General features: G+C 44.7%; 6 protein-coding genes across 6 annotated transcripts; 1 reads left to right on the top strand and 5 right to left on the bottom strand.

Moving 5' to 3' along the window:
• Window positions 1-61: 61 nt before the first annotated feature.
• RB195_006085 (uncharacterized protein) lies at window positions 62-373 on the bottom strand (the record flags this gene model as incomplete). The annotated part of the gene is made up of 1 exon (XM_013452173.2): window positions 62-373. The coding sequence occupies one exon, from the start codon at window positions 371-373 to the stop codon at window positions 62-64; it is 312 nt and encodes a 103-aa protein (XP_013307627.2).
• Window positions 374-1,584: 1,211 nt separating this feature from the next.
• On the bottom strand, window positions 1,585-1,995 carry RB195_006084 (uncharacterized protein; the record flags this gene model as incomplete). Its single annotated transcript, XM_064178961.1, has 1 exon — window positions 1,585-1,995. The coding sequence occupies one exon, from the start codon at window positions 1,993-1,995 to the stop codon at window positions 1,585-1,587; it is 411 nt and encodes a 136-aa protein (XP_064035958.1).
• Window positions 1,996-3,647: 1,652 nt separating this feature from the next.
• On the bottom strand, window positions 3,648-4,031 carry RB195_006083 (uncharacterized protein; the record flags this gene model as incomplete). The annotated part of the gene is made up of 1 exon (XM_064178960.1): window positions 3,648-4,031. The coding sequence occupies one exon, from the start codon at window positions 4,029-4,031 to the stop codon at window positions 3,648-3,650; it is 384 nt and encodes a 127-aa protein (XP_064035957.1).
• A 184-nt stretch (window positions 4,032-4,215) lies between these two features.
• RB195_006082 (uncharacterized protein) lies at window positions 4,216-4,587 on the top strand (the record flags this gene model as incomplete). The annotated part of the gene is made up of 1 exon (XM_064178957.1): window positions 4,216-4,587. The coding sequence occupies one exon, from the start codon at window positions 4,216-4,218 to the stop codon at window positions 4,585-4,587; it is 372 nt and encodes a 123-aa protein (XP_064035956.1).
• A 2,967-nt stretch (window positions 4,588-7,554) lies between these two features.
• On the bottom strand, window positions 7,555-7,866 carry RB195_006081 (uncharacterized protein; the record flags this gene model as incomplete). Its single annotated transcript, XM_064178956.1, has 1 exon — window positions 7,555-7,866. One exon carries the CDS (start codon window positions 7,864-7,866, stop codon window positions 7,555-7,557), a length of 312 nt encoding a protein of 103 aa, XP_064035955.1.
• A 4,362-nt stretch (window positions 7,867-12,228) lies between these two features.
• Window positions 12,229-12,639, bottom strand: RB195_006080 (uncharacterized protein; the record flags this gene model as incomplete). Its single annotated transcript, XM_064178955.1, has 1 exon — window positions 12,229-12,639. The coding sequence occupies one exon, from the start codon at window positions 12,637-12,639 to the stop codon at window positions 12,229-12,231; it is 411 nt and encodes a 136-aa protein (XP_064035954.1).
• Between the last annotated feature and the right edge of the window lie 477 nt (window positions 12,640-13,116).

The raw sequence follows: 13,116 nt of genomic DNA, 5'->3' as shown, positions 1-13,116 counted from the left end.
TGTGGCCCTAAAGAGGGCCGTTGGGTCAGATTTATTGGGATCGTTTCTCGGCGAGAGTTTCTTATCCTCCGAAACCGTAAAGGGTACGTCCTTGACGCTTGAGGGCGTAGACGACGTCCATGGCGGTGACGGTCTTTCTCTTGGCGTGCTCGCAGTAGGTGACGGCATCACGGATCACGTTCTCGAGGAACACTTTCAGCACTCCACGGGTCTCCTCGTAGATGAGGCCGGAGATGCGCTTCACACCACCACGACGAGCGAGACGACGGATGGCCGGCTTCGTGATTCCTTGGATGTTGTCACGAAGCACTTTGCGATGGCGCTTCGCTCCTCCTTTGCCGAGTCCTTTGCCTCCTTTTCCACGTCCAGACATTGCGACGACGATTGCACTCACAAGTGAGATGCCAAATGACCGCGATGGGCGCTTTTATACGCTCCCCCTCAGCGAAGTGGGCGTGTTCAGTCTCCTCTTACGAAGCAGTGAAATATTTGAGTGGTAGCACGTACATGAACCTTTTCACTCGAAGAAATTGCTTCCACGTAGACTGAAGATTTTCACCTTGTTAACATATGGATCTAACATACAGATGTGCGAATATTTTATTCCTAATTCAACATTACTTCTTTTAATGCTAGTTCTTTACACCTATTCGCTGTCCACTGACCGTAGAGCGAGATTATCATGATCAGACCTCACAAGTAAGAGGAGAAAACATAAACCATCATTAGTGATAAAGTCGAGGCTCTGCTCGGAATATGAGAAGCCTTTTTTTCTTAGCAACTGTGCCACTGTTTTCCCAATGACCGTAAGATCACAGAAATATATTCTCCTAGAGACAGTTCGCTTCGAAAACACCCGCCAGTTTGTTTTTTCTCTGCAAGGCGATCGATCAAGACATTTTGTAGCCCATACAATATCTCGTTGTTTTGTTTTTCTAACAATTTCTAAAGTTCTGATAATTATTCGAATTCTGGCGGAAGCTCCCTATCCCAGGTCCATGCAATGGACAGGTGAGAAGGTCGAGGTCATAGATGTCCAGATGTCGACGGAAGCCAGTGGAACTGATCCAAGTAAAAATGGAAGATATTCTGAAGTGCAGCGGGAGTAGAGACTACGAAAAGCTGAGCATTCGCTTTCCTGAGATTATGCTACTTCGGATCCGGAACTTGTGTAAAACCAATGAGCTTGTTGATAGCCATATAAGTGTAGTTCTAGAAAGACTATATGAGCGGATTCTGAAATGATTTGCCGCTTCAATGCTACAGATTTTTCTGTAGAATATTAAATCCAAAGATTCTCACTACTACTTCTCATATTTATTAGAAAATTACGGTGGGAGGACTACATCCTGAGTATAATGAGAAAAGTAATATATCAATCAGTTTCCCTCTGCTAACTCATAAAACTGCAACCATAGGCCGGAGTAAGAGTAAGCGTAGGTTCATCGGCATATCCGTCATAGATCGAGCGGAGAATCTTTTTCTTAACATTACTTCTTAGTAGTGCATAAAACTGAAGATGTATTCGAGTTTCAAATGTGGCCCTAAAGAGGGCCGTTGGGTTAAAAGTAGTTAGCACAGCACTTAAGCACGCTCTCCACGGATACGGCGAGCAAGCTGGATGTCCTTGGGCATGATGGTGACACGCTTGGCGTGGATGGCGCACAGGTTGGTGTCCTCGAAGAGACCGACGAGGTAAGCCTCGGCGGCCTCCTGGAGAGCCATCACGGCGGAAGACTGGAAGCGAAGGTCGGTCTTGAAGTCCTGGGCGATCTCACGGACGAGGCGCTGGAAGGGCAGCTTGCGGATGAGCAGCTCGGTCGACTTCTGGTAGCGACGGATCTCACGAAGGGCGACAGTTCCTGGGCGGTAGCGATGAGGCTTCTTCACTCCTCCTGTGGCTGGGGCCGACTTGCGGGCGGCCTTGGTGGCCAGCTGCTTGCGGGGAGCCTTTCCTCCGGTGGATTTACGAGCGGTCTGCTTGGTACGAGCCATTGCTGAGCGTCCTGAGCGAACGTGAAGTGCCGTTGGTGCGCGCCCTTTATATGCATTTCACCAAGCGAGGGCGGAGACTGCGTCAGAATGACCGCCGCGAAACAGTCTAGTAGCCCATGGAACAGTTGAGAGCGTGATACGATCGAATAAAATAATCCTTGAAAGTAATTTAGGAAGATGTAAATCTGTTTTAATGCTGCTGTTTATAGTACGTAATATGAATTGAATTAACGTTGCTCTGAGTGTGACTTTTTTCGACTTGTATTCGGACATACTGTCTGAACGGCCTAACAGACGACATTCCTTCTCCTGATGCGGTGAACACGAGATATTAGTATTGGACGAAAGACACGTTTAGGAAATTTAATTGGTTATAATTAATTTAATTTTTTTTAATTCACAAAATTTAAAAGCAAAATATGACAACAGCAGAATTTTAAAAATTTTAAATTTTTTATTGATATTGCAGAGTAATTATAGAAAAAAAGAACTTCGAGAGAACTACATTTTGTTAAATGAAGAAGACTGAGTTTATGTATAGGACTCAGTTCATATCCCTCTGACATGCAGACGTCCTTCTGACGTGTAGTAGCGAACAGTTCACCAGTGATCTCTTGCATACAAGTCAAAATTTGCTCACCTGATACCACTTCGATAATAATTTCAAAAGTACTGCTTACTTCTCAATGAATGTACGATTAGTATGTATCGTATTTTAGATCAGAATAACGGAATCATCAGAAGTATTATTAGAGGTTGCTGACGAAGACGTGTCACTTTTAAGAAGAGGTTATGGGTTACGTTTCTGAAGTACTCAAAAACTTTCAGCAAACGCGTCAGAGTGCACGTAGCTACAGAATTATTCTCAGGGTCTAGTAACGCAATCTAAGCACAGTTTTTGATTTAAAGGCATCACCCCACGAATCTGAGGTGGTGCAGATTTCAGGTGGAGTATTCGTATACAGGATGGGAGACTACTGAGAGGGGGGTGATTCCGTCCATTTCTTCCTGATTGCCGTAAAAAACGGCCCGGAAGATACGGCTTCATTCGTTTTGGCGCACCATTTTGTACAAGAGGTTCGATTGGAGCACGCCAGTCTTGCGCGGCGCCGCATCTTCCGGGCCGTTTTTTTACAGCAATTAGCAAGAAATGGACGGAATCACCTCCCTCTCCGTAGTCTCCCATCCCGTATACAAATACTCCACCTGAAATCTGCACCACCTCAGATTCATGGGGTGATGCCTTTAAGTATTAATCTCAGATGAGTTTACGGTAGAGAAATCAAACTAGTGCTAGAAAGTGATGGAGAGAAATATTTTGCCGCCTTCAAGATTAAGTACAATGCATGTTTTGCTGCAGAAATAGTCCACAATAAAACTACGTAGCTCCCTCTGATCCATTTTAAACATTCTTATTCTAACACAACACTCCATGGGATTGCAAATGATGAGAAGATAGGGAATAGTCCTCGACTGTATCCTCATCACCGAAAAGTTTATTAATGAAACTTGTTGTTGAGCAACACAATGAACTTTAACATAGAAAATATTTATTGGTCAAGCACTGTACTGTAGCACCGTATTCGATGACATTTGTGGCCCTAAAGAGGGCCGTTGGGTTAGGTTAGGCACACGAGTGCAGCACAAGGCATTTATTCCTTGTCTCCAGCGGACTTCTTGGGCAGGAGGACAGCCTGGATGTTGGGCAGAACTCCTCCCTGAGCAATGGTCACACCGGAAAGCAGCTTGTTGAGCTCCTCGTCGTTGCGAACGGCGAGCTGGAGATGGCGAGGGTTGATTCTGCTCTTCTTGTTGTCACGGGCAGCGTTGCCGGCCAACTCGAGCACCTCAGCGGCGAGGTATTCGAGAACAGCGGCCAAGTAGACGGGCGCTCCTCCTCCGATGCGTCCAGCGTAGTTGCCCTTGCGGAGCATGCGGTGCAGACGACCGACGGGGAACTGAAGTCCAGCTCGCGAAGAACGCGATTTGGCCTTTCCTCCGCTCTTGGCTTTGCCTCCTTTTCCACGTCCAGACATAGCGACGATTGAGAACTGCGAGATACACTCACGGGTAGAATACCCGCATCGGCGCTGTTTATATAGACATTGCGCGGAACTCCGCCCCGCGCAGCTGGGGGCGGATCGCGGACGCAGATGGTGTATAAAGGAAGGCGCTGGCGAGTGGTTCCTCACCACTGACCACCCAGTGAACCTCGTCGTCATGCCACCAAAGCCATCTGCCAAGGGAGCTAAGAAAGCCGCGAAGACCCAAAAGGCCAGTCGCACCGGAGACAAGAAGAAGAGACACCGCAGAAAGGAGAGCTACTCGGTCTACATCTACCGTGTGCTCAAGCAGGTCCACCCCGACACCGGAGTCTCGTCGAAGGCGATGTCGATCATGAACTCGTTCGTGAACGACGTCTTCGAGCGCATCGCTGTTGAGGCGTCGAAACTCGCTCACTACAACAAGCGATCGACGATCTCATCCCGCGAAATCCAGACCGCCGTCCGTCTGATCCTCCCCGGAGAGCTCGCCAAGCACGCCGTGTCCGAGGGCACCAAGGCCGTCACCAAGTACACCTCCAGCAAGTAAACCACTTGCCGCTGGCGCACTCCATTCTAACCCAACGGCCCTCTTTAGGGCCACAATTGATTTCGAATGTACAATCTGTTATGTATAAAGCAATGTGTGAAATTTGCATAGGATCTTGTCACATTATTAACGAAATTTCGTTGCAACGTCTTGAGACTTGTAATCTGGTTGTGACGGATCTGATGATAAAAGTAACTGTCACTAAGCAGAAGGGCCCAGATAAATGCCTCTTTCCTGTGAGAAGGTGTGGAGCAGCTATAACTTGAATATATGTTGCATATGTTCAACTTCTTTTAGAACATATTTCACAGTGTTTGTAAACAGGTTTTGCTGTGAATAACTGCTGAGATACCGTTCGAGGCGGCATTAGCGAAAGGTCGAGAATTATAGGTTTTCCGTTTTCCTTTGAGGGTTTCCTCGAATTAAGAGCGATTTTAATCCGGACTAGAGTGAGAAGCATATTCTTTCCCAAGATTTTGATGAGGGATTCTTTTTTTTACTTGACTCTTCACTTTGCTGGGCCTATAATTCACTTTATAGGCCTCCGTTAACGTGTACGGTTATGATTCGAGGTCGAACACTCTGGCGTGTCCTAAAAGATATTGATCAACGTCCAATGGTTACGTTTTTTTGAGATTTTCATCGAGTATCCACTGATTTCTATCACTTATTTCTCAGCAAATGCAAAGAACGGATAATGAAAGAACGGTGGTAGCAGTCGATGTGATCGCGGGCTCTCCAGGTGGTCTTCACCGAAAATTTGCGCGGATAAAGAGTTTGGTGTTGTTGTCGAGGCGCACAGGTCATCACATCAGTGTGTCATGGGAGAGGTCAGCAGAAAGCATATGTTTGATGTGACGCAATAAACCTGGGAACTGTGATGTAAGTACCAAGGTGGATTGTGTCTTGACACCTGATATCTATTGCAAGAATGGGCGCCTGTAAAGAGGGTCCCGGCGGAATTTCGAGCATGCCCCTGTCTGCCTGATCAGAGCAATTAGCGATGGTGCGTATCCTAAAGAAATTCACTTTTGTTGGCACTTAAGTAGCTGACTCTGCTCACCTACCGCTAATCATACGCTGCATCACCGGTCATGATATAATTCACTGTCTGCTGAATTGTTTTGGAGAATCAGACCCATCCGGTGCAATTTTGTGATGTGAGGTGATCTCAATGTTGTAATCGTACCAGAAGCAAGAGAAACTATGAGAAATCCTCGCATGAACTATGAGTTAAGGGTGTATCTAACAGCTTCAAATTACGTATATAAAAATTTTCGTTAGAACGGAACAGCTTTCAAAAGTAACGGTAATGAGAATTATCGTTATCCTGTAACTCCAAAGCTTTTTTGTAGCCTAATTTATACAAAAGACCTACAAAGGGACATTCTGACTCCATGGAACTTACAGGAAAAAAAAGAGTTCAAATTTGATAAGATTTCTAGACTTTGTGAAAGTAATATTTTTACCCGAAAAACTGCAGACTCCCTTTCTTTACTAGAACACCATACAAAGTCCCACGGACTGCCATCTTACTCTATTATTCATTGACTTATTCGATAATTCTGACAAATCACACCACTCTTCTCTGCATATTTCCTTGTAACTGCGCAATTCTTTGCGTCTCTGTGGGCAGAAGAGCATCTTGGACGGTTGCCTGCGTTTCTGTGAACGACTGGAGCGTGACTTCGTCGAGGTATGTTCGCGTATCCGTCAGCATATCCACTGGGCACGTTATGTCTCGGGGCATCCGCAGAGAATACGCCAGGACCCTCCTCACCGTTCCCCGCTAGAATGAGGCAGTTTATTTGTCGAGAGCAAAAGGCGGTGATGTTATTCATCTGCTCTAAGTTTTCCAAAAAAAAAAAACTTAGTGCGTATCCTTGAAAATTTTCATAGCAATGAATCCAGAAGCCCACATCACAAACTGGAGGATCGCATCGCCTTCTTACTCAAGTTATCAGAAACTTGTGTATTCAAAAAAATTCTTCTCATGGAATCTAGTTAATTTTTAGTCCAATTCTATACTCTAGTAAAGGTAATGTTACGATCTGACATTTTTTGGCAGCTTTGATGTTTATTAGTCACACAGTTTTTTGAAATTTGAAATTAACATCGGGATTTCGTTCATTTCTCATTTCTTGAAAGACAATGTGGGTAATTTTGTTGCGAGATTATCGTACGGTTAGTTATTCCAAGCGGTGTATCTGGAGTGTTTTGGGCAGAAAAAAGGCGTTAGCAATTTTCGCTTCACACCACGTTTCTGGACGCCTGGCTTGCATTCTGGTTGTCTTCCAGGAGAATGAATTTCGGACATTTCCGTTTCATCTTTATAGAAGGGAGAAGCCGAGCTTGTAACTGTTCACATAAGCTATGCATTAAGTGCTGAACTTACGCTCAGGAAACGCTTGTCCGGAAAAAGTTTTACTGAAGTTCTGTTCTGTTCTACTACATGAAATAGCCCCTATCAAGGTACAGTACCACTGCAGGTGGCCTCATGAGACTAGCAGTTACTGAATCTTTCTGTATCCTTGCATACCCATCAGACTCGAACACTTTTATTTGTTTACTAATTTGATTTCGGAAGACGAGAAATTACATGTAAAGGAGACACGCAAAAATAAAACCCACTATGTAATAACATTTTTTTTTTTCAAAATCAATTATGAAAAATCAGAAGAACGTGCATGATCCTGCTTGCTTGCTGATTGACTGAGTGCAGACAAATGCAGAACATTCCAGAACGTCAGAAGAAATCAATCCTTTCTGTAGGCATAAACAGAGTCGCTGGTAAGCAACCGAAAGTGCTGCACCTGTATTCCGCTTTACATTATAACAAAGAACACAAACACCATTTTATTCCATTATTTTCTATCCTGAACTGCGGATTCGTATTCGAGTTCATTTGTGGCCCTAAAGAGGGCCGTTGGGTTAGATTTGTTGGGATTGTCTCTCGGTGAGGGCTTTTTATCCTCCGAAACCGTAGAGGGTACGTCCTTGGCGCTTGAGGGCGTAGACGACGTCCATGGCGGTGACGGTCTTTCTCTTAGCGTGCTCGCAGTAGGTGACGGCATCACGGATCACGTTCTCGAGGAACACCTTCAGCACTCCACGGGTCTCCTCGTAGATGAGGCCGGAGATGCGCTTCACACCACCACGACGAGCGAGACGACGGATGGCCGGCTTCGTGATTCCTTGGATGTTGTCACGAAGCACTTTGCGATGCCGCTTCGCTCCTCCTTTGCCGAGTCCTTTGCCTCCTTTTCCACGTCCAGACATTGCGACGACGATTGCACTCACGAATGAGATGCCAAGTGAAGGCGACGGTCGCTTTTATACGCTCCGCCAGGGTCACCCCTCTGCGCCCCATATTGTGAGGTCATCGGGGTGTTTCACATCAGCATAGCAATGTCCAGCGGTAGGGAATTGGAAAGTTGGGAAGAGTTCCCTTCGATAGTGATACCAATAAATCTCCGAGGATTTTTGAAAATCTATTAGACTCTGTGTACAACTCGTAACTTTCTGTCCTGTCATTCGTTTTTCAATCTGATTTCCCTTTCTTCGATTTTTCAATCTTTCTCCATTGGTCATCCGGATGACGCTCCAAATTTTTGAAAGGGTGCACTCGGTTTGCCTGGATAGATATTTCAGCGAAAATTTTATTTATTATCCGTTTCGCGACTAATCTAATTAGTCTCCTTTTGGCGGTTAGAACTTACAGTAGAATCATCAATTCTTCGACAGAAGACAAAAAAGAAACGGATCCGCGTCTTTTTCGACTTTCGCATAAATCTAATTTGTTGACGAGTTTTGAGCTGCTAAAAAAATACAATAGATAATGCAAAACACCGAATTTATAACTTTAGCTGCAGGAAAAACCGAAAATTTTGTTGAGCTAGAAGATTGAAGGAAAAGGGCATCCTACAATATGTAGCTTTCTTGCAGATTTCGTAAAAGAATAATCTCCAAGCTACTAATATCGATTGCTTTTTGGGCTGAAACTTGTGATTTTAGTCAGTTTTTCAACATCTCTAAAGTTATGATATTAAAGCTGTGAGAGATATCGAATTGTTCGCAATAGTATGTAGATTACAAATATGTAATTACCATACTACTTTTCGAGAAATCTATTCATGCCAAAAAACATTTATATATTCTTGGGGCTATCTTGGGGTTATCTCGAACTCAGCCTTATTAATGTGCTGCAGCAGGTAATTTTTTTTTCAAAAAGTATTTTAGTGGTAGATTTTAAGAGTTCTAATCACACCAGGGCGGGTGTGGCGCAGTCGGTTAGAGGTCCGTTGTAGCCACACCGTCGAGGGTTCGAAAGCGCCCTAGTGCAAACCAAGCCTTTCATCCCTCCAGGGTCGATAAATTGGTACCAGACTTGTCTGGGAGGATAAAAACACTGACTTGATCATCGGCTGGCCTCCGCAAGTCATTGTATAGGCCAACACGCGCTCCAAAACCTCAACGATTAAGAATTCCAGTAAAACGCGTTGGTGCATCCCAAGTGGACTGATACGCCAGTCACTTTATCCTTTATCCTTTTTAATCACACCTAATCGATAGGGGTTGCACAGACGAATCTATTTGTAATAGGGGTCAAATTGAGGTGTGTTATGAAGAAAGACGTCTTTTTTCATAACACTGCACTGACACACACACACACCGTACCAGAAGAAAAATTAACCTCGCGCTGGAGCGATAGATGCGAAAGGAAGGAAAATCCATTGTGCCTATTCAGTATTTGATGGTTTCTGCGTGTCTGCAATATTTGCGGCTCCTCATACATGTTAGACGGCTTTTAAGCTATTGTCTGCTGGTCCGTATCATGGAGATGGTCGCGCTCGAAAAAAAATCTTGGCATTCTGACAGCTCTTACTGTGTCGGCAGAATTCAAGGATTTTTTCCCCGGTTTTTTTCGCATCCGGTTTTGAGGTAGTACAAACAGAGTTGTTAAGAATTAAAACAACCATTTAAGCAGTGAGAATGTACTAGTCGTTATGTTTTGTTGGAAAGTATTGGCAAGAAACAAAAATATCGTCGTTTGAGAACCAGCGAATGCTGTTTTCCAAAATCTTTGTTAACACATTCTAGAATTCTGCTCCTGTGTCAAGCCTTTTTATGCTATTGAGGTACCAGAAAGCATCAAATAACAGGGAAGACAAACATTTAGAACAGTGGAAACAAATACGAGTAAGACCTACAACAATTTAATGCTTCGTAACAAACAATTTCTACCCACTCCCTTCACTTCCTTCCTTCTTCTGCCTTCTCATCAACTTCAAAATCTCGCTTCTATCCTATAGTTCAAAGAAGGACTACTACGAGCATTTTATCGTTTATTCTTTAAAGCAATTCCTTAAAGCATCAATAAATGATGCTACTTCTGGACCTCGACCAGTAGCTCTTTAGAGCTAAGCCTCAAGCGAGTACGTCACTCCGGTCTATCGTTTACCGCCGTGCAGAGATAGCTCCGGTGAAGCAGTTGTAGGAGACAATACCCGTAAGGAAAGCTCCTGCGGAATTGTGAAAAGCTGAAGAGCACTACCCGGCTTTTTTGCCTCTAGCACTCATCTGCTCGGTCCTTAATAGTGCCTTGAAGCGGTATGTCACACGTGTCACCGTAGGAAAGGTGACATTTATGTCAGAGCAATCAACTGAAACATCTTCGCAGTTGGCGAGCGCATGCTGGCCGACTGCAGCTGTTCGAATTTTGGCGCCAACACGGACCGTTGCCCTGTTGACAAGCGGGAGACAAAGCGTCGTCGTGGAGAGCGCAGATGGTCGTAAAGCGGAGTTAACTGGAAAGATTATCTGGACACAACAGCAGAAGTGTGCCAGGGGTGTGCTTGGCAGAGAAAGCTGAGGTTGAACCGTTTTCACCGAGAAAACCTCGTTTTGGTTGAATCTCTATTGAGCTCAAAACAAATAGAAAGTGCTGCTATAATAATGTTGTGCAGTTTGCACTAAAGTGAAATGTTATCGTTCAAGGTATCTTCATTCCTTAACTCGCAGAGATGTTACTCAAAATACAGACATTTGTCGGATTTTTTTCTATGAAGATAGGGAAAAAAGGTTTTCTTTTCTGGGAAAGTCATATTGGCCACTGCTTCCATAAGGCAGCTGAGAATCTGAGAGATATGATATTCGTCCATCAGAACTCCATTTTTCGGTTTTCTGTCAGAAACAGTTCTGAGAGTTAGAAGAAAAACAGATTGAAGATAATAGAAATGTTGCAATTTTTTATTTCCATCTATTTTCTCTGTTATTCACCCAATTCTTTGATTTCTTCTCTTCATTAGCAATTTTTGACATTATCAGTGCATGGTATTCTGAAAACTAGTCGTGAGCATTAACAACGTATCGTCACAGCCCTTAACGCAAATCTTTCTCTTCATGATTTTCATAGCATCTCTCAGCCTCTTCTTCACCCACCAGTTCAGCACATTTGGATTCGTCAGGTATCATTCGCTGATCATGGCTGTATGACTTTACCTTGTTAGAAACGGTCGGAATTCGTACAGCCCATTATCTGCCTATAAACCCATAGCTGAACTCCTTCATGTATTTTGGAATCAACTGCTTCGGCCAGTCATCGGCGTCGTTCCTACACTCGCTTAGGAGTTTGAACAGAGCAGTGGACATTTTTCCGACTTCAGCAACAATACATTCACGTTCATCGACAATCTCCCCATAAATTGATTGAAGAATTGTTTGATTCCTTAGGTATTATGGGGAGGGGGGTAAAGAGACTCTCACAGATCTTTCTGCGAATCCTTCCGAGACATCAAGCATCCCGATGGATATGTCGGAGGAAAAACATTCATGCATTGATGCTTCGGTCGTTCGTGGAGACGACGTCAACCACTGTAGATGTTCTCTTAACTACAGACTGAGTACAGAGAACTTCACAGTCACAAGGAGGTGTGGGAGGAATAAATAGTGAGAGTGGTCGAAGTTATTGAATCAAATAGCTCAGCAAAAAAAAAACAGCTACAAATTGCGGCTCTCCGTGCAATAAACTCGTAATGCGCACAGAAAATAAACTTGCACACGGCACTTAAAAAACAATGTACTTATTACTAAGTGACATATGAAACAGTGTAGCAGTGCAATAAGAGAGAGAAGGAGCGAATTTTGTCCTAATACTGCCCTCCAAATTTAGAAATTCATTCAAATGAACTCTTAGATGAACATTTTCCTCATTTCTTTCATGTAATGATTTTTCTCGCTTCTGGTACGATAACAAACTTGAAATAACCTCACATCATAGTATTTCTCCTTAGGATTTTCGGGACTATTGATGCGCATCACGATCCTTTTCAACACCCCAGTGGCACAGGATATGATCGCCAGTGGGTAAGTACAGTGCTCAGGTACTTATGTATTTTGCTATCAACAACTTCAATTTTCGGCATCCAACGACATCGTACCTAAACCTGCATAGGAATTTAATCAAAACAGTGGACCGCTTCTTTTGCAGCACATTATAACCCCACCACATTCAAAATGAAGCTCTGTAGAAACTGATAAATTATTTCTTTATTCAGAACAACAAGCACACGATGAAAAGCAGCCGAATTGTTATTGTGGCCCTAAAGAGGGCCGTTGGGTTAAAAGTAGTTAGCACAGCACTTAAGCACGCTCTCCACGGATACGGCGAGCAAGCTGGATGTCCTTGGGCATGATGGTGACACGCTTGGCGTGGATGGCGCACAGGTTGGTGTCCTCGAAGAGACCGACGAGGTAAGCCTCGGCGGCCTCCTGGAGAGCCATCACGGCGGAAGACTGGAAGCGAAGGTCGGTCTTGAAGTCCTGGGCGATCTCACGGACGAGGCGCTGGAAGGGCAGCTTGCGGATGAGCAGCTCGGTCGACTTCTGGTAGCGACGGATCTCACGAAGGGCGACAGTTCCTGGGCGGTAGCGATGAGGCTTCTTCACTCCTCCTGTGGCTGGGGCCGACTTGCGGGCGGCCTTGGTGGCCAGCTGCTTGCGGGGAGCCTTTCCTCCGGTGGATTTACGAGCGGTCTGCTTGGTACGAGCCATTGCTGAGTGTCCTGAGCGAACGTGAGATGCGCTCGCTACACTCCCCTTTTATGCAACTCGCCGGGGGAGGGCGGGGCTGACCTGCGCCTGTGCTCGCTCTCGCCCCTGTAACCTTGGACGATGCCAAGATAGACACCAAGCGTAGATCTAGGTGCTGTAGCACAGCCGAAATCCAATCCTAAGCCCTCACAGTTTCACGCGACGACGAAGTGGGAGCATCAAATTCAGAATTCCATGCTCTTGGAGATCGTACATTCTTTGTTAATTTGCAAAAGTTTAATATCTTTAGTCCAAAGCTCAGAGAAAGAAGCAAATATCAAATCTCTGTGTGGAAGCCTTTTCAGCAAAGCCTTTCATCTCTCTGGGCTCGACGAATTGATGTCAAACTGGTCTGGGAGAGACATCGGTTGGCCCTCGCAAGTCATTTTATGGCTTAGACACACGTCCGTAAACCTCAAATAATTCTGGGTTGAAGTG

Source organism: Necator americanus, chromosome I, assembly GCF_031761385.1.
Source record: "Necator americanus strain Aroian chromosome I, whole genome shotgun sequence".
Lineage (NCBI taxonomy): Eukaryota > Metazoa > Nematoda > Chromadorea > Rhabditida > Ancylostomatidae > Necator > Necator americanus.
The sequence above is the reverse complement of the archived record's forward strand: the minus strand, read 5'-3'. Positions and strand labels throughout refer to the sequence as shown.